This window comes from Gopherus flavomarginatus, chromosome 10 (genome assembly GCF_025201925.1).
Source record: "Gopherus flavomarginatus isolate rGopFla2 chromosome 10, rGopFla2.mat.asm, whole genome shotgun sequence".
NCBI lineage: Eukaryota > Metazoa > Chordata > Testudines > Testudinidae > Gopherus > Gopherus flavomarginatus.
Window position 1 is genome coordinate 62,941,849 of NC_066626.1, and position 25,352 is coordinate 62,967,200.

At 42.2% G+C, this 25,352-nt stretch overlaps 1 protein-coding gene across 3 annotated transcripts in view; it reads right to left on the reverse strand.

Annotated features, from left to right (window-relative positions):
* Positions 1–25,352, reverse strand: part of THSD7B (thrombospondin type 1 domain containing 7B) — a 539,966-nt gene that overhangs the window by 150,454 nt on the left and 364,160 nt on the right. For all 3 annotated transcript variants that reach the window (XM_050969171.1, XM_050969170.1, XM_050969169.1), the window contains one exon: positions 14,683–14,877. In XM_050969171.1, coding sequence (XP_050825128.1) covers positions 14,683–14,877 — 195 coding nt within the window. The remainder of the gene's footprint in view (positions 1–14,682; positions 14,878–25,352) is intronic.

Here is a 25,352-nt window from a genome sequence, read left to right on the forward strand (position 1 = left end):
GGGTGCAGGCAGGCAGGGTGTCCCCTGCCGCATGCAGGTTGTTACTTGGTGAGTGGTCTCTCCCTCATGGACAAGAGAAAGGGGCTCCTGAGCAGGCCAGCTTCTGCCATTTAAAAGCTTCAGCCCTTTGTGTCAAGTGACCCTTTTGCCAGTTTCCTCACATGAGTATAGACTCCTGTCAGGTGACTTCATTGCCAGGGTGACCTCCCCCTTGCACAATCTGCTCTGGGCAGGACCAGCAATGCTCGAATTACAGGGTGTCTTGGGAGGGGAAGAGATCTGGGCCCTTTACTACATTCAGCAGCTGGGCTCCTTCATCCCAGTAGGAAGTGAGAGGCACTGCCTGGCACCCTGACCAACTGCTCAGCAGAGATTGGCTCAAGTCTGCCAGGTCCCATCCCACCACTCCTCCTCCAGCAACAAGCTGGGGAGAGAAACAGAAAAGGGGTAATGGAAGGAAAGGGATGTTGGAGATCTAGGGGTAGGGCTGAGGTTGGGAGACCTAAAATGGGAAAATAGAATAGACAACAGGAGCTGCCATTATAAAGAGAGGTGAGAGACAGGTGGGGCAAAGGGTTGGAGGACAGAGATTGGGGCAGGACTAATGGAGGCAGAAGGGGTGTTAAATGCAGTGGGAGGCAGAAGGGTGTTGGTTGGCAGCAGAAGGCCAGCAGGCAGGGAGGCTGGGTTGGGACAGGAGGCAAGTTAGAGGTGAGGCAGGGGCAAAAGGCAGATGGAGGGTAATGGTGGGTAGGACAGATGATGTGGTGGGTGCAGAAGGGGGAGTTATGAATGGGGGCAGAGGTGAGAGGAGGAGGTGGGGCAGAAGGGGTAAGGCAGGAAGGGTAGAATGAGGGGAAAACTGGGTTAGGTGTCACAGGTAAGGGAGGAGGGACAGTTAGGGGTAAAGGAGGAAGTAGGGCAGATGGTGGGGATGAGAGGATAAGGGTAAGGGGAGAAGACAGTCTTGCTACAGCTGGGGTTGGCAGAATAGAAGATGCCAGCACAGGAGCCAACCAAGACACACCAGGGCACCTTGCTGCACACTGTTTTCAACCAATTTGCATTTGATAAAAACCCTCCTGCTCTCCCCTCACCCCATAATTTGAAGTCTGAGGACTAGTCTTTTGCCTAGAGTGAATAGATTTCCAACAATAACAGTCAACTCCCTCTATTATTATTCTTTTGCCACCAGGACTTGGAATTTTCAACCCAACTTGGAGGCAAACAGAGTAGAAGGCAAAAGGCCGCACATTCAGAATGGAGTTTGCAGCCTGACAGACACATAGCATTTACAATCTCATGTAGCATTTATAAACTGTACAGACATAGCCACAATTCATCACAATAGTATGCCTCCAAGATGCCAATTCAAGATCTCTGGAGCACACTTCGATAAAATGGAGTTTGGTAAGTAATTATGTAACTACAAAGTCAATAGACATGTTTTCTTTCCTGAGATTGCACACAGTAAGAAAATACAGAATACACACAATCTACATGCTGAAACATCTGATTTTCTAGTCCTGTACCCATTAAGGCAATGGGAATTTTGTCACCAGTTTCAGTGGGAACCAGACCAGGACTATAGCTGTACTCTCTATTCATCTCTATTACTCCTCAGATGTATACATATATTTCCAAAGAGAAATGTAGAAGCAGCAAGGCCTTAATTTTATGAGTTTCCAAAACCTAATTCTTTCAAAATGATGTGTTCTGGAGTTCTAAGAATAATTTTACTTGCAAATAGGAAACTTTGCAAATTAACGAATAGGAACAAAAACCAAAAAAACAGGGAAATAATTTCCACATTTTTCCAGACAGGAGTTCAAACTATAATGTCTTACACTTAGGTCAGACTCAGATAACAAACAAGTTATCGATTAAATACACTGTTCCATGAGATAGCAAAGTCACCACTTGGGTTTTTTTGAGAAAATGAGGTACCTTGAAATATTCAAAGGGAAAAAATCAAATTATTTAATGCCAACAATCCATCCTATAACAAATATACAAAGACAAATTCAGATCTGGGGTAAGAGAATACAACTCACCTGACTTCAGTGAAGTCCTGTACTGTATGCGAATATGATAATATGCTTTTAAATAGTTGGAGAGTCTTCTAATGGCACTCACTGTGTTCTGTGCTTTGCCTGCCACTTCATAGGTCAAGAAGCTAATACTTGTCAACCAAAGGCTGCCCAGGGTGGACAAGCTGATCTACTAGCAAACCAAGAGCAGGTCTTCACTACCTGCCGATCTATCCGGGATCCCCAAAAGCACTCCCTGTCGACTCCGGAACTCCAGCGTGCAAGATACAGAAGCGGAGTCAACGGGGGAGTGGCAGCAGTCGACTAGCTGCCATCCTCATGGCCAGGTAAGTCGACTTAAGATACACAGCTATGCTATTTGCATAGCTGAAGTTGCATATCTTAGGTCGAGACCTCCACTAGTGTAGACCAGGGCCAAGAGGTAGAGCATTCTACCAGTTAGTAGAGCAGGTATTATTTGTGAACGCCCAATCACCTGGAATTGGGTGACACCCTAAACAAGGAATAGCTATAAGTACTTAGATGGTAAGATGATAGGCACTATGTTCTTGTGCCGAGATGGCACACAGAAATCCGAAATGGTGCTTTGGTAACCTAGGAGTGTACAGACAGTAAGACCTTTCGTATAGGCCATCACTGGGTATAAAGGTGCTTATATTTCAAAACGTAGCAGTGTTAAAGAACAGGAAAATTGGTGTTTGTATTTTATTTAAATTCAGTAAGCTGGGCCTAATTCTCCACTCACTGTGACAATTTGAAGAATCTGTCCAACATATGAATTGTGTGTGAGATTATGAACTCTCTGTATATATCTTTACCATTCTACAAACTGGAAATGTTCAGCTTCTCTGTGGTCTCTTTACCTGCATGCTGAACTGAAATTCCAGCGGGGGTAGTGGCAAAGGCCTAACAAGAGTGTGGTTAAACTTTGATGATTGGCCATCTAAATAATAAATAGATGGCTAATGCCCAGGGCAAGTCTGTTTTTCAAGTATAAGCTCTGGTGGGAGGTCACGTTGGCAACAGTGTCACCTGGCAAGGGTCTGTGATCATCTGAGGAAGCTAAGCAGGACATCACCTGACAAAAGGTGGATGAAAGTTATAAGAGAGCAGAAGCTGATCTACTGGGAGGGGAGGGGCATTTTTCTTCACCTCAAGAGGAGAGAAAAGCAACCCTACTTGTAGTAGTCTAATGAGGCAGACGACCTGCCTGCCATCCTGAGCACAGAGGTCCCTCAAGCACTCCCAACAGAAAGATGAGGTAGGGAGTAGCATTGCATTTAGAACGTTTAGTATTTTCTAAATGAACTGTGTTTCCTTGTGCCTTTTCTGTTAAGTGAAAGAGCAATAACATGTTAGACTTTGTGCAATATGGTTTTGTGTTACATGTTTCACAACTACCACATGCTTGCTGAGAACCCAGAAAGCTCACACCTTCGCTGGGATTCTGGGAGAGGGAGTCACGACTGGACCTGAGGGCCTAGGCAAGTGGACTGAGGAGCTTCAATTCCATAAAAGGATAACAGACAAAGTTAGTGCCCAAGAAATGTGCCAGAGAAGCCAAGGGAGGCAAAGCCTACTGAGACATAGGGAAGCTTAAAACACTAGGAAATCCCTCACAGCAATCTGGTGGACAGCTGGCAGAGGGGTGCTGACCAGATCTGTGATGCTTCACTAAGGCGGCCTAAATGAATTTGCCTTGCTGTAGTAGCTGTAGCAAAGCCAATTTATTGCAAAAAAGATACCTGTCACATGTGTCAGTGGGAGCAAAGCAACTGATTTAAGCAACCGTAGGAGAACATCAGTTTTACATCAGTTTAGGTCTTAGATGAACCTACTCCTGACTTACACTGGAGTAAAAGTGAGAGGAGATTTAGGCCCATGGTATAATATAGCATAAGAAATAGCAGTCAATATTAAAAAAATACATATCTAAACATACCACAAAAGGGCCATTCACTTAATTCCTTAAGATAATAGCTTAGCTATATGTTTAGGCATAGTAATCAGAGATGGATGGAGAATTTTTATTTCTCCATAAGTGAAGGCATCACTAGGGAAGGCATTATACTATAAATCTTTTGCCAGAAACAACTGAAATTTCTATAATAATGACATTTATGCAAAAGGGTACCTTTATTCTTTAATGAGCTGAGCTCATGAATAAAACACTTTGATTCCATCACATTTGTATAAGGAATTATGTTATTGAAAACCTGAATCACTCCACACAATAACAAAATAATCTTGTAGTTGAATACAAGTTATTCCAGAAGAAAAGCAAAGTGATAGCCACCATAGTTATACTACTATTCAATTCCTAAACATTATTATGCTGGATATGTTTACTAAAGCTGTCATGTTTAATTTTTCACTCTGCTGTAAAAGCCTTTGATGTATCACCTCTACTAATGGAATAACATGAAGTAACCAAACTATGGTCCTTTTAAATGCAAAATAGAAAATATGAAATGCTTCAAGTGCAAAGCAGTAGCTTTACCCCATCCCTCCCAATTCAGTTCAATTTGGCTTAACAAAATATAGCAGAAGAAAAGACTGTTATTAAAACAAATGTACCTGAATTATTAATATTCTGCAATTCTTCTCAGTTTGTTCTGTGTTCAAATAACACATAATATTTTTCCAGTAGTTACTGCAAAATGGCTTGAACCAGGATGTTTTACTAATATTTGGAAATGACCAACTAAAACCAATATAAACCCTTTGCAAATTCCATAAGCCCAGCATTACTTATATTATTAAAGCAATATGACTCCCACAACTTTAGATGTCCAACCAGATTTCAGCCCAACAGTTGCAGGCAAGTAACCTTGATTTCTTCTTCAAATGCTGGTTCCTATGTGTATTCCACACATCCACATGGGTGACTGACAAGCAGTATTCAGACCGGTGTGTGTGTGTGTGTGTGTGTGTGTGCGCGCACTTAAAGATGCTTAAAAAACTGCAGTTGCTACCATTACATCCACAATGGAGGCCTGAACTAGCATGTAACGTTGTGTGAATGCATGAATGGAACTCCAGGCCACTCTGCATATACCCAATATTGGTACCCTCCTGTACAGATGCTGTAGAAGCAACTTGTGGTCTCATTCCATCCAGGGGAGGGTACCCTCCTGTACAGATGCTGTAGAAGCAACTTGTGCCCTCATTCCATCCAGGGGAGGGATATGTGCTAATTGGTATCATGTGATGATGCAACCAGAAATCCATTTGGAGATTCTATGACAAGATATTGCTTGACTTTGCAACCTTTATGCTATAGCAAGAAATAGTCCTGGTGATTTTCTAATTGGTCTGGTCTTTTGTACGTAGAATTCCAGGCCACATCTAACGTCAGTAAATGAAATCTATTTTCTTCAGCAGAAGCATGGAGTTTCTGGAAGAGAATAGATACATGGATTGGTTGTTTGACATGGAATTCAGAAATAACTTTAGGGAGGAATCTGGGATGAAACCAGCAGGAAATCGGCTCCTTGTAAAAAATGGTATATGGTGGATTGGCCATGAATGTTCCCATCTCACTGACCCTTCTGGCCAAAGTAATAGCAACTAAACATGCAACTTTCATGGGAAGGAGGGGACACAGAACATGTTATCAGAGGTTCAAATGGTGGTCTGCTGATTACTGGTGAAAAGGTCCTGACTAGGTCTTTCATGAATTTAACTGTTGTTGGGTGAATGAAAATGGAGGGAGGGAGGTATTGCTGCAAGACGGACACACAATGAGCTAATGGAAAGACCAGAGTTCTTCAAGGAGATAATCTAAAATGACTGGGATATCTGCAGAGTCTGAGGAACAGTGATTATGCCATGCCCAGAAACATCTCCATTTAGCTAGATAACAGGTCCTACTTGAATCTTTCATATTTTGATTAAGAATGGCTTGGATGGCTAACAAACATGAGCATTCTAGATCTGATGCCCATCCAAACACCAGGCCATGAAGTGAAAAAGGTCTGGACTGAGGTGTCTGATTTGGCCATCTTCCTGAATTAGAAGATCTGGGAAGAGACAGATCCTGATAGGACAAGTTGACATTCTCAGAAGTTGAAGGAACCACAACTGTCTGGGCCAGGTGAGTGCTATAAGAATGACTCTAGTCCAGCTGTGGTGGAGCTTTCTCAAGACCTTGGGTAGCAGGGGAACGGGCAGAAGGCATATATGAGTTAGTCTGTGCATGACAGCAAGACAGTGTCACCCTGGGAGCTGTGACCAATAGCTGCTCTGGAGTAGTTCAGGGGAAGTTTACTGTTCATTTGGAATGTGAAGAGATCCCACTGAGGTGTTCTCCATTGAGTGAATATTCCATTCAGGACACAGCTGTGTATTTCCCACTGGTGGTCTGCTGAGAATTGCCTGCTTAGGTTGTCCGCTGAAGAATTCTGAACACCTGGCTTGGGTAATGGTGTGGTTTCCAATGCACCAATTCCAAAACTTACCTGCTTCCTGGTAGCAGGGAAGGGATCTTGCCCCAACCTGCTTGTTTATATAAAATACTGTGGTGATGCTGTCTGCCATTATTTGGATATGGAGTGAATGTATGAATGGGAGGAAAGCCCTGCAGGTCAGGTGGACAGCTCTCAGTTCCAGCAGATTAATGTGCATCCTGACCTCCCATGAGGTCCAAGTGCCCTGTACTGCATGGTTGTTCAGGTGAAAGCCTCAAACCAGAAGGGTTGCGCTTGTTACAGTGTGTCCTAATAGAGAAAGGAATACTCTGACCATAGTCTTTGGTCTGTGAGTAACCTGTGTTATCAGATTGCTCATTGTCTGAAATATTTCTTTGGGGAGGAAATCTCTTCATGAAAGTAACTCCAGCGTCATTCCAATAAAGTTTGCCATCTGCATGCAGCTCAAAAACACACTGTTCTTTGTTCACACAGACACCCAGTGCTGCTAGAAGGATGGAGTAGCCGAGCTGTCCCGCTAGGAGCCAATCATCCAAATATGGGAAAACTGTGTAATCGTGGTGTCTCGTTTAGGCTGCCCCCACAGAGAAAACCTTCATCAATATTCTGGGTGCTGTTGCTAGTCCAAAGAGAAGGACTCTGAACTGGTAGTGTTCCTGACCTACTAGAAACCAAACAAAATTTCTGTGGGATAGATGAATATCTCCATGAAAATGGGCACCCTTCATATCGAGAGCTGAAAACCAAATTCCCTCCTGTAGAAAGGGATTATGGATGCTAGTGTAACCATCGTGAATTTTGACTTTTAAATAAAGATGTTTGGTTGTCAAAGATAATGGTTCTCCACTCCTGTTTTTTGAGGACTAAGAAATATAGGGAATAGAACCCTCTCCCTTGATACTGAGGTGTCACTTATTCTATTGTCCCTCATTGGAGAAGAGAAACTGTCTCGTGGCAAAGAATGTCCTCCTAAGAATGTTCCAGGAAGAGGAACCAGGAAGGAGCTTTGTGGGGAGGAAAGGAGAGAAATTAGATGGAGTAATCATGGTGGATAATTTCTAGAACCCACTGTTCCTTCATGATAGAGTCCCAATTGTGCACCAAAAGTGACAGATGGTCCCCAAAGATGGGGGGGACAGGGAGATAGAAGTGGTTGGCTTAAATAATGTTGGGCAGCTCTCAACGGAGGCATCAAAAGTAGTCCTGAATGGGTGGGTGGGAGGGAATGGGTAGAAGCTGTGATAGTAGAGGATTCTGAAAATCGAGGTCTCTGAACCTTCTGCCACTTGCATGGATATATGACCGGATGTTAGTGGTAGAATGCTTGTGGAGGCAGTAGTCTTGGCTGCTGGTGTTTTTTCTTCAGGGCCAGGATGTAAATTCTCAGGAAGAGGAGGTTCAATCCAAAGTTTTTCTAAAAGTGTAGACTTACATCAGTTTTCTCATTAAACAAATTTGATTAATTGAATAGTAAGTTCTCTATGGTGTTCTGCACTTCCTTGTGGAACACTGAAGAGTGAAGCCTCATCACTATACCAGTCTCTAACCCTCTAAATGCTGTGTCCACTGCAACCACTATAGCTGTCAGGATATTTTTGCCTCTAGTCTGCCTTCCTTGATGAAGGATTGAAATTTGGCTCTGTCCTCAAGATGTTTGCCCTTAATCTGCCAGTCTAGTGCAGTTAAAATTATGTTTTGTTAACAAAGTCTGATAGTTTGTGATACAGAACTGCAGGCTCATAGAGGAAAAAAACCTTTCTTCCCAGAAGGTCCAACTTCATGGAGCCCCTGACAGCGGGGATAGTCTTAGGATGTTGTGAGCTTGCTCCCTCCTTGACTGCTTGCTCCACTAGCAAGTTGGGCACTGGATGGGTGAAAAGGAACTCAGTTCCTTTGGTTGGGACAAAATAGCATCTCTCAGCTCTTTTAGGAGTGGGGGAGCATAGGCTGAGGTATGTCAGATCACTCTGGCTGGCTCCAAGATGCCCTCTTTTACCAGGAGTGCCACCTTGCTTGGATCTGTAGCTTACAGAATGTCCTTGGATTTGTAGGTTACAGAATGTCAAGGAACCAATGATGGGACTTCTGGACCTTCTCCAGTGGGATCTGAAGATCATTTGCTATCCTCTGCAGCAGCTCTTGGTACTGCCTCTCATTATCTGGTGGAGATGGTGAGGACAGACTGATTGCTTCTTCTGGAGATGAAGATGAGATTTCCTCCTCATAATGACGGATCTGGTGGATGTGGAGTGGGAGAGGACTCATGGATTGATCCAAGACATCTGCCATATGGTTCCACAAGCCCCAGTAGGGCAACTACAGGGGTCAACCAGATGAGGGGGACCCCATGGCATCAAGTACTACAGGTCCCTGGGAAATTCATATTTGGGAGGGTGGCATTCGGCTTTCTTTGAGCGCTATCAGGACTCATCTCTGTTCGAGGAGATGAAGGACCAGCCTGATCATCTGACTCATCGAAGTGGAAGATTTGCTCTCATTCCACTGGTGGGGATGACGGTACCAGAAGATGAACACTTCTACCTGAGCACTGGAGCAGAGTGTTACTGAAGAAGTTTTGTCATCCAGTGCAGCAATGTCCCTCAGGAGAACTGGGCCCAAGAGGAGGGGGGACTGTAGCTAAGAGAAGAAGATATTGTCTGGCAAGAAATAAGTATCCATATGTCCCAGTGTTTGGGGCACTCCAGAAGTTCGGATCCACAGTTCTGACGAATCCCAAAATGTTGTGGGTGACCAGTCCCCAAAGGACTCATCTTAGATGGCCCAGTGGATGTTAATCTTTAGGTTTAGGATCGAAACCACCAATAAAATTGACTGATTCTTTTTCTTTTGCACTTTAACCTCCTGCCTGGGTGCGGGGGGTCTTAAGCAGTCCTGAGACCTTAGGATCTGCATACAAAGGATGGCCCAACCTTGACAGGGTTGGGGAAGGATCTCTTCTCTTAGGAACAGACTTGGATAGGAATCTGTCCTTGTAACCAGGACAGTGCTCCTTACTCTCATGTGAAGCCTTGGATCATGAGTCATTGGGCTTACACAGCTCTATGTTCCGCTCCCAAGTTCATGCTCAGAGGGGTGCTGCTTGCTAGTTGGCATCGCTGTATGGGGGGTGGGGGTTCCATGAACCAGATCTGATGAAGAACTCATAGCCTTCTCCATAACCTGTTTCCTCACCTGAAGCTCATTACTTTTGCATGTTCATGGGGGATACAAGTGGCAAATGCTGCATTTTTCAGAGATATGCATCTCACCCAAACAGTAGAGGTAGCATTGGTGGTCATCACTCACAGAGAAGAAGCAAGAGAAGCAATTCTTGAACCCTGGGAGCCTAGGCATAGTCCCAGACTTTAGGAAGGGATTCCCCAGCAAGCAGAAAAACAAGCTATACTATAAAAACTCTATGCTAATATAAAAACAATTGACAATATCTAGTTAAAGGCTATAAAAAAGAAGCTGGAGAAATCTGTGTACGCTGAGGACACCGACTCAGGCCATGCAGTGGTAAGAAGAAACTGAAGAGGCGTCAGCCCTTGGTCTGGAATGTGAGATCAACTGCACATGTGTGAGCCAATGGACACTGCCTGTTAAGAATCTCTGGACTCAGGGGGTACAGTGCGTATGCATTCCCCTGTGTAGAATACACGTAGATATGAGCACTAGAAGAAGAAACCAATCTGCTAAAGACAAAGAAATGTGTATTTACCTGTCTGACCTGCTTAGCTAGGTAGAGGACAATTAAAGTATATTTACGTGTAAGGTAAACAAAGCCATAAAACTAAACAAATGGGGGAGATGATCATTTAACAATCATGCTGGAGGACAGAATCTGCACACCAGAAAGCCTTCCTGGCTCTTGAGGCTGAGACAGTGGACTTTGAGTATCATAAGGGGAGCAAGAAGACCTTTTAGTTATCCATCACTGTGGTGACATATTTCAGAGTGGCAGCCATGTTCGTCTGTATCAGCAAAAAGAATGAGGAGTACTTGTGGCACCTTAGAGACTAACAAATTTATTTGGGCAGAAGCTTTTATGGGCTAAAACTCACTTCATCAGATGCATGGAGTGGAAAATACAGTAGGAAGATAGATAGATAGATAGATAGATAGATAGATAGATAGATAGATAGATAGATAGATAGATAGATAGATAGATAGACAGAGAACATGAAAAGATGGGGGTTGCCTTACCAATTCTAATGAGACAAATCAACTACAGTGGGCTATTATCAGCAGGAGGAAAAATCACTTTTGTAGTGGTAATCAGGATGGCCCATTTCAAACAGTTGACAAGAAGGTGTGAGTAATAGAAGGGGAGGAATTCGCATGGGGAAATAGTTTTTATTTTGTGTAATGACCCATCCACTCCCAGTCGTTATTCAGGCCTAATTTGATCGTGTCCAGTTTGCAAATTAATTCCAGTTCTGCAGTTTCTTGTTGGTGAAATAAGGAATAGTGCTCTTTGAACCTGTGAAAGTTGGATTCCTAGCGCAGCGGGCTAGGGATGCTGCTAAATTGATGTAGGAAAGAAAATTGCTTAGGCAAAGATTGTAATTTACTAAACTTAAGTTTTAGTCACTAGAAAACATGTTTTGTTTTTTGTTATTTGTAATGACATCTGTCTCATTCTTGCTTAGTATCACTTATCTCTCTTTTCTCTGTTAGTAAACTGATTCTTGTTTTATTACAAAACCACCACAGTGCTGTATATTAAAATTAACTGTAAATTGTCAGATAATCTAAAAGGCTGATGTGTGCTCCATCTCTTTGGAGGTAGCACTGAAAATGTCCAGTGAAAGGGTCTGGACGCTGCTTTCGTCTCTGGGGAACTCAGGAACAGGGGTTCCACCGTTTGTTATTTGTAGGGCACGGTTAGACTGACTGAGAATTTAAGAGTTTGTGGGCAAGGTAGATAGGCTGGTGTGTCAGGAACTGACATACAGCTTAACAGCAGCAAAGCTTTCACTCTTGCTAAGGTAAAATGCTAAAACAGTAAAAGCAGCAAAGAATCCTGTGGCACCTTATAGACTAACAGACGTTTTGGAGCATGAGCTTTCGTGGGTGAATACCCACTTCCTCAGATGCATGTAATGGAAATATCCAGGGGCAGGTATATATATGTGTGCTAGCAAGCAAGCTAGAGATAACGAGGTCAGTTCAATCAGGGAGGATGAGGCCCTGTTCTAGCAGTTGAGGTGTGAAAACCAAGAGAGGAGAAACTGGTTCTGTAATTGGCAAGCCATTCACAGTCTTTGTTCAATCCTGAGCTGATGGTGTCAAATTTGCAGATGAACTGAAGCTCAGCAGTTTCTCTTTGAAGTCTGGTCCTGAAGTTTTTTTGCTGCAGGATGGCCACCTTAAGGTCTGCTATAGTGTGGCCAGGGAGGTTGAAGTGCTCTCCTACAGGTTTTTGTATATTGCCATTCCTAATGTCTGATTTGTGTCCATTTATCCTTTTCCGTAGAGACTGTCCAGTTTGGCCGATGTACATAGCAGAGGGGCATTGCTGGCATATGATGGCGTATATTACATTGGTGCACTGATACATGGGTGCCCTCCCACCAACAGCACAAGAAAAAGAACTCCACATGGACTCCTCCTGAGGGTCGAAATGACAGCCTGGACCTATACATTGAATGCTTCCGCCGGCGTGCACAGGCAGAAATCGTGGAACAACAACATCGCTTGCCTCACAACCTAAGTCGTGCAGAACGCAATGCCATCCACAGCCTCAGAAACCACCCTGACATTATCATCAAAGAGGCTGATAAAGGAGGTGCCGTTGTCATCATGAACAGGTCTGACTATCAAAAGGAGGCAGCCAGACAACTCTCCAATACCAAATTCTACAGGCCACTTCCCTCAGATCCCACTGAGGAATACACTAAGAAACTACAGCATCTACTCAGGACACTCCCTACACTAACACCAGAAGAAATCAACATACCCCTAGAGCCCCGACCAGGGTTATTCTATCTACTACCCAGGATCCACAAACCCGGAAATCCTGGACGCCCCATCATCTCGGGCATTGGCACTCTCACCGAAGGACTGTCTGGATATATGGACTCTCTACTCAGACCCTATGCACCAGCACTCCCAGCTATCTCCGCGACACCACTGATTTCCTGAGGAAACTACAATGCATTGGTGACCTCCCAGAAAACACCATCCTAGCCACCATGGATGTAGAGGCTCTCTACACAAACATCCCACACACAGATGGAATACAAGCTGTCAGGAACACTATCCCTGATGATGCCACAGCACAACTGGCTGCTGAACTCTGTGCCTTTATACTTACACACAACTATTTCAAATTTGATGACAATATATATCTCCAGATCAGTGGCACTGCTATGGGCACCCGCATGGCCCCACAATATGCCAATATCTTCATGGCCGACCTGGAACAACGCTTCCTCAGCTCTCGTCCACTCACACCCCTTCTCTATCTACGCTACATTGATGACATCTTCATCATCTGGACCCATGGGAAGGAGACTCTGGAAAAATTCCACCATGATTTCAACAGCTTCCACCCCACCATCAACCTCAGCCTGGACCAATCTACACGGGAGGTCCACTTTCTTGACACCACGGTGCAAATAAGTGATGGTCACATTAACACCACCCTATATCGAAAACCCACCGACCGCTATGCCTACCTTCATGCCTCCAGCTTCCATCCTGGGCACATCACACGATCCATTGTCTACAGCCAAGCACTGAGGTACAACCGCATCTGCTCTGACCCCTCAGACAGAGACCAACACCTACAAAATCTCCACCAAGCATTCTCAAAACTACAATACCCGCAAGAGGAAATAAGGAAACAGATCAACAGAGCCAGACGTGTACCCAGAAGCCTCCTACTGCAAGACAAACCCAAGAGAGAAACCAACAGGACTCCACTGGCCATCACATACAGCCCCCAGCTAAAACCCCTCCAACGCATCATCAAGGATCTACAACCCATCCTAGACAATGATCCCACACTTTCACAGGCCTTGGGTGGCAGGCCAATCCTTGCCCACAGACAACCTGCCAACCTGAAACATATTCTCACCAGTGACTGCACACCACACCATAATAACTCTAGCTCAGGAACCAATCCATGCAACAAACCTCGATGCCAACTCTGCCCACATATCTACACCAGCGACACCATCACAGGACCTAACCAGATCAGCCACACCATCACTGGTTCATTCACCTGCACATCCACCAATGTAATATACGCCATCATATGCCAGCAATGCCCCTCTGCTATGTACATCGGCCAAACTGGACAGTCTCTACGGAAAAGGATAAATGGACACAAATCAGACATTAGGAATGGCAATATACAAAAACCTGTAGGAGAGCACTTCAACCTCCCTGGCCACACTATAGCAGACCTTAAGGTGGCCATCCTGCAGCAAAAAAACTTCAGGACCAGACTTCAAAGAGAAACTGCTGAGCTTCAGTTCATCTGCAAATTTGACACCATCAGCTCAGGATTGAACAAAGACTGTGAATGGCTTGCCAATTACAGAACCAGTTTCTCCTCTCTTGGTTTTCACACCTCAACTGCTAGAACAGGGCCTCATCCTCCCTGATTGAACTGACCTCGTTATCTCTAGCTTGCTTGCTAGCACACATATATATACCTGCCCCTGGATATTTCCATTACATGCATCTGAGGAAGTGGGTATTCACTCACGAAAGCTCATGCTCCAAAACGTCTGTTAGTCTATAAGGTGCCACAGGATTCTTTGCTGCTTTTACAGATCCAGACTAAGACGGCTACCCTCTGATATATGCTAAAACAGTGGGACTCTGAGTTCTAGTGTCCTGAGTATGTCACAATAAGTATCACTTTTGATCTATCTGCAGCCAGGGACGACTCCAGCAAAAAATCTAACTCGATCAGTGGCACCTTCAGCCACAGCTCTGCTTGCTGCGCTAGTGCCTGGAGCTGGCCCTGTCTGCAGCTCATGTTGAACTAGTTTGGGTCAATTCCTGCACTGCCTTCACACCTACATGAGCCCTTTATATATAATAATGGACAAATCATTTGTTCAAAGATGAACAATATTCTGTCTGTAATCTGACAAAAGTTCAAAGTCAATTCAGCAACATCGGAAAAAGATTGTTCACAAGTCGTGTCCATAAAGCATAACATATAAAAAGATTGATTGTACCTGTGAGTGATCTTCTTCTACTTTTTGTTGATTCACAATCTGAAGAGCATGCTGTAAATTTAGACCAAGGGGTGAATGTGCAATCATCTTTGCAGGGAATTAGACACTCCTGTACCAGGGAGGGCATAGGTTCTGTCCACTTCATGCATTCAGTGACGTCTGCAGCAAGGTCATTGTCTGAGAGGCACACAACAGCTAAAGAGAAAAAAAAATTTTTGTTAATGCTGATACATTTAATTTCTGCATTCTAATAAACCAGCTAGCTATATATGCAACATTTGCTTTTCTATACCAATAATATAAAGAAAATCTATAGTTATTATTCATACTGCATTCAAAGGTGAGCGAGGTGCTTCACAGACATGGTAAAAGACATATCCTTGCTTCAAAAAGCTTATGATGTAAATTAGATTCTGAAAGATCAATATTCTCAAAGAGTCCATTGTTTTACACTTTGTGGGCAATATCCAGGGGTGGCTCCAGGCACCAGCACAGCAAGCATGTGCCTGGGGCAGCAAGCCACGAGAGGGGTGGGGGGGGGAGGGAGGCGTGCCAGTTGCTGTGAAGGCGGCCGTCAGGCTGCCTTCAGTGGCATGCCTGTGGGTGGTCCGCCGGCCCTGTGGTTTTGGCAGTAATTCGGCAGCGGGTACGTCGAAGGCGCGGACCAGTGGACCTCCCACAGGAATGTCGCCGAAAGGCGCTTGACTGCCGTGCTTGGGGTGACAAAATACATAGACCCGCCCCAGCAACATCTTGACCAATTATATAGCATAGGACCATCCAAAAACTACTTATTGCTACAGCTGGACAACCCATAACATAAATTTGATATAAGCCATGATATCCATTTTGCTTCAGAAATTAGAATATAACCCTTTGGTTGTACATGACAGCATGAAAAGGCAAAGATATAGATAAGTGCTTGTATGTACGCATAAAGAATGACTGCTTATCTTACAGTCAATTTCACAGTTTCATAGAGTTTAAGGTCAGAAGGGACCATTAGATCATCTAGTGTGACTTCCTATACACAACAGGCTATTAAATTTCTCCTTAATACTCCTATATCAAGCTCAAAGACTTTACTTGCACTTAAGCATTTCAGTCCTCAGGAGACAACCATGTGCTACAGGCATAGAACAGGAGCGACCAAGGTGTCACCAATGTTCAGAGCCCCTACAATGGCAGGGAATTGATTAGGTGAGATATGCCCAAATCACCCTATCTAGCGAACCACATCCCATGTTCCAGAGGAAAGTGAAAACCCCCGATCTGGGGGTGGGTGGAATCATCCTCAACCCCAAATCACTGTGACTCTGAGCATAAGAACAAAATGCACAAGACTGGCACCTTAAGAGGATTTTCCGTACTACCTCTGAGCCCTGATCTACCCTGCCCAGTGTCCAGTCTACAGCTGTGGTCAATCTCTGATGCTTCAGAGGAAGGCAGGGGGCAAAAAATAGAATACCTATAGCCAATTATGCATTGGGGGAAAATGTTCCTTCCTGACTGACATTTTAGGGTCCACCCAGACCAGTAAGGGGTTCTGTCACCGCCTGCCCTGTAAGCTGGGGGCCGTTGTACTGTGCAGCCATGGTTCAGATCCCTGACACTAGTAGGCAGCACACAAGCATAAACTCACACGCTGGCTTCCACCAGCCCATTTACTCTTTGCAGGGTAGCACCAACAGCCCTTCCAGTCCTGAGCCTCCTCAAATATTTCCTCCCTGAGTTCTTAATTATCAGCCTCTTGGACACCATTCTGGTTAGTCACCACCACTCCCTGACCCAAGATGTGAAACCAGCCCCCTACGCAGCAGCTCACTTTGGCACACACACTCCACACAGTTTGCACACCACAGACATGCTTGGAATAAAAATAAACAAGTTGATTTAATAGTAAAACCACAGATTCTAATATGAAATAGTAAAAGGGAAGCAAACATACACAAATTTTGAAGAAAAGAAACAAAGGTGCAACCTCAGCCTTCATCCTTTCATGTTAGAAAATAAATTTCTGATTAGAAAAGGAATAATAAGAGTTACCAACTGCCTTAAAAGAGTTTCCCAGCATACCATCTAGCTATAGAAGGAATCCTGCATTCATGGACAGCCTCCTGCCTCAAGACTGTTCCCCAGTTCTGAATGGTCTTCAGTTCAAACCTGTTCCATTTTAAAAGGGTCTGCAGTTTTGTTTTCCTTCAGTTACTGTAGTAATTCAAAGAAGGGAAAACTTCCTCTCTTTGTTTCTTGTTCCCCTTTGCTTTGATAGTTTCTCATTGTTCTTTCCTGGGCTGGACAATGGCAAGGTGCTTGAAACAAGTCTCCTCTGGTTGAGGAGGTAGCCCCTTCTTACCTGGTTGCTTCACTGCCCATTTGTGAAGCAAAGTTGAAGTTGCATGACAATAACAGTTTTATTTATATACATAGATACACCTTCATAACCATAAACACTGTGTGTGTGTCTCTTTCTCTCATAATGACTATTAAGTTCAGTGCATTACAAGCTTTCACAATAGCTCTTACAGTCAAATAACACAGTGTGCAAACAGCTGGTTTAACTGCTTATTGTGGGGGTCTAAACCTTCCGTTCTCCCCTTAGGGAGACTGTCACACCATCCCCTGCAGGCTGAAGTCCTGAAGCATGGGATTTATTACAACCAGGCTTAATTCAGAGCTCCAAGTGTTATGAGCATGTTGAGGGTGATGCATGGCCTGTTCTCCCCACGGCCATGAAGAAAGGGGATAAAGAGGGAGAATCAGATTCCACAGCCAGAAGGAACCAGTATGACCATCTAGCCTGACCCGCGGCATACACAGGCCTGTGAATTTCTCCCAGAAGCTGGATTAAAGCAGATCTTTTAACAAGAGATTTAACCTTGTTTTAAAGATGCCAAGCAATGGTGAATTCACCACCTGTCCTGGTAAGCTGTTCCAATATTTAATTACTCTCACAGCTAAGAAATTGCATCTTATGTCAAGGTTAACTCTAACTTCAACAGTTTGCAGTTCTTAAACCTGCCAAAAGACAAAGGGCTGTTGGCTTCAAATTGTCTGCTAATTCAGGAGACAGTCTGCTGTCCAACGGTATCATTTTTCAGCCCATTCTTTGGGGACCTTGTATAGAGAGTCAGAGAGTTGATGATTTCAGTATAATGCCACTTCTTCCCCTTCTGTTCCCCAGTGCACCATTAATGCTGATTTACTGTTGTAGATTCAAATTTAAAATATTACACTGCTATTGAAGAAATTTTACATTTTATTTTACTTCAATTTTAACCCAGTTCAGAGCTTTTCTGGACATTTGACTATAGTGTGATGCTTAGAGCAACAGCAAAAGTGTATTGTATTTGTATTTAGTTTTGCATGCAATTTTCCATGCCTTAGATCCACCCTCCTTGGGTTGTGCTGCTAGTGAGAAGAGGTATTTTGGAGGTATTGTGAATGCATGGACAGATCTGAGAGATCTGCAAGCCATGGGAGCTGAATCCACCCCCTGTTCTGCAAGGAATGGCCAACCCCATTCCTCAGCCCCCATGGAACAATCAGGTGGCAGCTCTGTAAGGGGAACCTCACAGAAATTCCAGTCCCTTGTGTGGGTTTTTCATGTTTGGGAATGATCTGAGCCTCTTGTTCTTAAAGTCTGGCAATACTATAATGATAATGCTTAATCCAGAGCCTGGAAATGCCTCTTACATGAGTTCTGACTGCCAGAATCTGAAGATACAATTCTATTTAAAGACCTTTAGCTATGTGAGTACCAGTCAGCTCCAAATAGTTCTCTGCCATCTGGGGATATTGCTAGATTCAGTTGGCATATAAAAGTTCCAGTCCTTAGTGAATCACATGCAGGTCACATCCTCTAAGCCAGCATGAGAGAGAGAGAGATGTCTTCATGTAATGATGTTGTTTGGGAATGGGGGCCAAGGGTAGCTAAAGGCTAAGTCTGAACTCGGCCGAATAAAAGACAAAAAGCTCTGTAGCAGCCAAACTCCATAAACTCATGGAGGCTCTCCTGCCAGAACTGTGGATATCAGAGACTGATGATCTGAGCCCTTAGCTATCAACTTAGAGTCACGGAGGATATTTCATACAAAACGAAAGGTAAAGTGAACTGTTCCTTGTGGAAATATTGTGCTTAATACTTCAAAGCAGGCACACGGTTTAGAATCTTCAATCATAAACAATGGGCCAAATCCATTCATAATATAACTTCACTGACAGCAATCTAGTTGGATCGGGGTGAATGTGGTTCAATATACCTTGCCATTTCATTCTAAGGGTAGCAGTGTTAAGAGCTTATTGTACATAGACTGCGACCTTTTTCTGGAAAATGTTTTTTTTTTTTAAATAAGAAAACTTACAGCCATTTAAAAAAATGTTTTTCTCAACTGCTGTCTAGAAGATGAATTTAATATTATTCTGATTCTGAAATGCTAATAATTTCTGGAGAGCTGACATGAATGGCTGATATATCAACATATGGAAATAGCCAGTGACAGGAAGGACAGTTTTGTGGTTATGATGCAGCAGTCAGCCTTGGAAGAACTGGATAAAAATCCTGTGTGACCTTGGGAGAGCCACAATCTCTAAATGTCACCATGAGGATGATGACGCTAACCTACTTCATGGTTGTTTTGGGAAGATACATGTATTAATGTCTGTGTGCTGCCCACACACTAAGTTACAGGGTCAGTATAAGAGGCCTGGACAGAGATTCAGCCTACTGATGACAAATAATCACAACAAACCATTAACAGCTTGCACTTTTATAGTGTCTTTCATTATAGGATCTAAAAGCTTCAATAAAAATTAATTCTCACAATACCCCCAAGATTATTAAACACAAACTACATACAAGTTAACCAAGGCCGGGACAGGTTGCAACTTGACTCAGGCAATCAATCAGGGGCAGAATCAGGAGCAAAGCCCAGAAGACCCTTACCTAGACACTAGATAATGTCTCTTTAAGGACCAGCTATGCTGTCAGTTACACCACAGTTTGGCCCGAGGAGCCTACTTAAGACAAGTGCTCTGACTTCATGTAAAGCCACATACTATGCAGTAAAGCTGTAAAGCATAACATTATCTAATTTAGATTTTATTATGTCTTAATTTTAAAGGTTTGCACTATTATTTTATGGAGATTCCAAATTAATCCATACTTTAGTAACTATGCATAATTATTTTAATCTATCACCTAACATAGCTTAGTGCACCAGAGAAAAGGAAAGGTAATTAATTCTTTTCTTATATCAACTGGTCATTGAAGATACATAGGAAATCTATACCAGAATGAAGTCACAGTATCTTTTTTTTAAAAAAATACAAATATTTCATGGGAGTATGAGGTGACTTGGCAAAAAATTAGAGAAGAAAAGAATTTACTAAAATGTAACTAGATTTCTGAGGAAAATTCAGTATTTTAAAGAGCACGTTAAAAAATCGAGAGTTGTTAAAGTCTCTTTAGACTCAAGTGACAGTAAATCAGCATATTAATAACTACCTCCAAATTGCTGATCCTTGCCTTTCACTTTCAATCTTTTTTATCCTTACCATCTCTCAACACTAGCAGTTGAAAATGATACTGAGAGATTCTCATTCTCAATTGTGAAAGCAAAGGGGCAGAGGTTGCTTTCCTCTATGATAAGGCATGGTAATTGTCCTCTGCTGGGAAGGTTAAACAAGTAATAGACGTTGATGCCTAAGGTTTGAACAGCTTCATTATCTTCATCAAGGGCACCAAAATTAACTTACATAAACTTGCCATATTGTCCCATCTTAAGTATAATTGAGGCAAAGTAAATATTTAAAACTTCTCTTTAGGTGTGTTATGACTGCTAGCATCTCCAGGAGATGAACAATATGCTATGCTACAGGAACTATGCTCTAGCATTTACAATTGCATAATTTAAAAACATGCAGCAATATTTATTATTATATGACAAAATGTCATATTTAATTATATTAACACTGACATGATTTTCAAATAGAGACAGATTTTAAAATAAACATTCTACGTCCCAATGCTCTTGTAGTCTAACTCCCTGATCCTACAAATAAGTACATATATGCTTAATTTTAAGTACGCGATTAGTCCACTGAGATAAATGTGACCATTCACATGCTTAACTTTAAGCATGTATCGAAGTGTGCATGGAATCAGGGCCTATATTAGACATAGAACATGGAGCTCAGAGAACTTGGTGATCATGGTAAAGGGTGGGCAAACGAAAATAAGATAGTAAAATAAATAATAATGCAAATCATTTCTACAGCATGCATATCTAATAAGTGATAATATTTTTAAGAGAGACAAATGGCACAGGAGAGGAGGAGTACATAGCACAAGAGAAATCTGGGTGAAAAAATGGGCTTTTAACAGAGACTTGGAGAAGGAGACAGGGACATTTGGACCACAAGAAAAGTGATGTTGTTCCATGCATAGGGAGCAGAACAGAAAAAACCTGGAGACAAGAGTGAGACAAGAAGTATGGAATGAACAAGGTGGCCCAGCCATAGGAGAGAGCTTAGAAATAGACCATGGAGGAGTGAGAGGCAAAAGAAAAGGAATCAAGTGTCAAGGCTGATGTTATTTGCAGAGTGCAGAAAACAACAGGAAATAAAGTCAGCATAGCTGCAGGAATCCAATTATAAGGTAATATATGGAAATATGCAACTCATTTTTGCACATTGCAAACATATTCATTCCTTAGTTAAGTTACTGATGTCCTCCAAGGTGAAAAAGAACCCACTTCCAAATGCAGATCAAAGCATGGTGAATAAAGCTAGATTTAGACATTTTAAACTGATACTTGGAACAATGGGTAGCAAGTAAAAGATTATGTCATCCCATTCTTCTCTTAGTCTAATAATTTAGGATGTGGACTCAGTGCTCTTTCTGTGCTTTAGGCACCTTTATGTCTACACATCATAGAAAGAGAACTGGTCAGGAAGGGTTCTATAGTGGAAAGACAAAGACTGTCTGGGAATCCGTAATGGGGGAAAAAAGTTGCAGAAGGGTAGAGAAGTGTCCCTCCAAGTCAGGGTTGCCCAGAGGATTCAGGGGTCCTGAGGTCTTCGGTGGTGGGGGGGTCCCCACCACCAAATTGCCACTGAAGACCTAGCACTTCGGCGGCGGGTCCCAGGGTGGAAGGACCCCCCGCTGCGAGTCTTCGGGGCACTTCAGCAGTGGGTCCTGGAGCGAAAGGACCCCCCGCCGCCAAATTGCCACCGAAGACCCAGAGCGAGTGAAGGACCCTGCTCCAGGGGCCCCGAAAAACTCTTGTGGGGGCCTGGGGCAAATTGCATAGGGTGGCCCTGCTTCAAGTATAATGTTTGGATGGTATTAATTATTAGAAATTATATGTGGATGAACACTTCCCTATCCTTTTACAAATTCCTTTCCCCTTTACAGACTCCCAGAGAGTTTTTGTTTATCCAGTTTAAATAATGTTTAAATACCACCCTTAAAGGCCAAATCTTCAGCTAACATAAAACTGTTCCCGAAATTTGTACATACCAATGCTGAACATGTTGATACTAAGCTGGCATGCCTGGACTCAGTAGCCTTACAGTTAGCTGTGGGACGAGATGAATGAAGTAATGGGGGCATGCAAAAGGCACTCACTATTTTGGGAATGCAAAATGAAAGGCCACTTCTGAAAAATTGGCCCCATTAAATTCCATTTGTATCTAGAAATCAGATTTTGTCCAAATGGTTTGATTTAAGTGGAGTCTGCTGGAATTCACACAATCGTAGCAGATAACTCATTTTCATTCAATGCTTTATATTTTCAAAAGCCACTGTCAGTGCATGTCATACCACAAATGCATGACTTTTTCTTTAATTTTATTTGAATTATCATCCAAAACGTGAATTAATTTATTTGATCTCCCAAAGCCTTGTTTTCAGCACTTCAGTCACACGAAACAATATGATTTGTGCTACATGCTGACTTATATACATGCAACTTTCGAGCAGAACAGCATGAGCCGCTAAAATAAATTAAACAATAAACCAGTAATTGCTTGTTAGGGCACTTTAATTGACTCATAAGTACCATATGTGAAGCAGGAAGGCTGCAGGAACCCAATTATAGGTTAGCATATGGAAATAAGCAAGTCATTTTGGCACGTTGCAAACATACTCCCTAGTTAAGTTATTGGTGTCCATTAAAGGAAAAGGATTTTCAAATTCAAACACATCTTAGATGCCTTTGATAAACACAATGGATCAAATTTATCCCTGGTGTAACTCCAATGAGGTTGATTAATAAAAATATTTGTCTTCAATGGTGCTAAATTAGGATGCATTTGGCCCATGTATGCTTTCCATTAGGCCAGAGATACATTTTCCCCATAATCCTCAGTTCTCTCATTAAACTTCTAAATAAAATGTTCACATGAAGCAATTTCTGCTATGTCAACACTCCACGTTTTATGAGTGGGACCAAAGGGCAGTTGTGGTCCATTTGCAGCCTCATGACTTGAGGAAATATAAACAAAATATAAATTTCACCCAACAGTAATTTATGATTCTGTACTACGTAGCAGTTATAAATGGATATGAACAAACACTGCTAATATTTAGACACTGCCAAACAAAGTGTGACAAATTATCACCTTGATTCCCATATCCCCAGCTAAGTCACTGGCTAACAGGTCCTGTTTGAACTACTGTGCAGCAGTCAAGTAAATCCCTCATATGAATTACAGATCAACCTGATTTCTTTCAGACTCACTAGCAGATCTCATATATTTGAATATTGTCTCTCACCAAAGCATAAATTATACCAACACTCCCATCTCACATATTTTTAAAGTAAATACCACAGAAAAGACAGGCTGCTTAATATCTGAACTTCTACTTAAAACTAAATTTAGATGCTGTTTAGATGCTCTCAATTTACAGTCTGAAGTAAAGTTCAAAGCCGGCCAGATGCTTTTAAATTATTATTGAAAGAAGTGCTAGGGCTAGAAGAGAAATTAAGCATTTCCTTTTTAACTCTGGCTAGTCATTCTCGGCACTGCCACTAAACAAGACTGAATTGGAAACAGGGATGAGTTTGACATTCTGGAGCAAGTTCTATACTCTTAATTTAATGTACCTCTATCGACTTCAATTTAAAACAGTGACTGGCACAGAAAAGGTAAACTAGGCAGTCCCATATTTCTTCTCTTATAACATTAGAGCAAGATGATGGTCAAATAAGCTAACAGGAAAGGAAGTTAAAATTGGTTTTAAAAAATACTTTTTTAATAAAAGGAACTCACTGCTATAAGATATCAGTGGCCAAGAACATAGTAAGACTCCAAAAGGATTGTACATTTCCATGAATAATAAGATTATCCGTATTGCAGTTACATTAGACAGACTATTAGCCCTTTGCTTCACAGCATATGAGAATCACTAACTAAATAAAGTTAGGAAGAAATTTCCCTTATGCCCAGATTACTCCATGATAGAGCACTTTGCCCCTTCCATCTGGTAATCGGCCAGTGTCAAGAGACAGAATACCAAACTACAGCAACTAATGGTTAGATTTAGAATGTTCCTGTGATTTATTTATACATACAACTAAAATGTGTGCCACACTCTAAACTTGTGGCATCTGGAAACTATATTCTTTAAATCACAATTATCTCTAGTTAAATGTGAGCTTCAGAAATTCCTTCAATAAACTTTTACATGGTGGAATCAAAGATTTTATGTATTTAACGTACAGAGATGCTGAATAAATCTTTAGAGGAACACCACTATTTTATACGGCTACTGCAAAAGCATATTTTTTCATATTTTATATGTTGGGCTCAATCCGAGGCTCAAAAGCAGACTGCACACTGAAGCTCCATTATGTCAGAGTTACACAAGCCGAGGCTTGCAGGATTAGGCCCACTGGTCCCAATTCAGGAAAGCAGCAATTGGAAATAAAAAAGCAATATATAACCAATAGACGAGAAGGAGAAATGGCAATCAATGTAAATCAGAAGTTATGAAGTGTAGAAAATTGATTAGGAAACCTAAAGAAAATAGAGAAAAAACCATGGCTGGCAGGGCTAAGAACAACAAGGAGATTGTAAAATGTTTTAAGAACAAAAGAAATCATAGCAATAATATAGACCCTTCCTAGATGGAGATTGCAAAACAGTTAATGATGCAGGGGGAAAAGCAAAAGTGTTCAATAAATATTTCTGTTCTGTGTTTGAAAAGAAGGATGATGTACCTACATCACATGAGGATGAAGAAGTACTTTTCAATCCACTAGAAGCTAAGGAGAATGTTAAACGTAATCTACTAGGGATAAACTTTGTAAAGTGTTCAAACCTGAATAACTCATACCCAAGAGTCCTAACAAAATTGCCCAGGGAGATCTCTGGCCCACTGGTATCAATTTTTAATAAATCTTGGAATAGTGAGGAAATTCCAGAAGCAGTAAGAGTGGGATGACATGGATATAAACCAGTCAGCCTGAGATCAATCCCAGGCAAAATAATGGAAAACCTGATATGAAACTCAGTTGATAAATAATTAAAGGATAGGAATAGAAATGATGCCAGCCAACATAGTTTTATTGAAAAATAGGTCTTGTCAAATAAACCTTACTTCATTCTTTGATGAAATTACAAGTTTGGTTGACAGAGGTAATTGCATAGATGTTATATTCCTA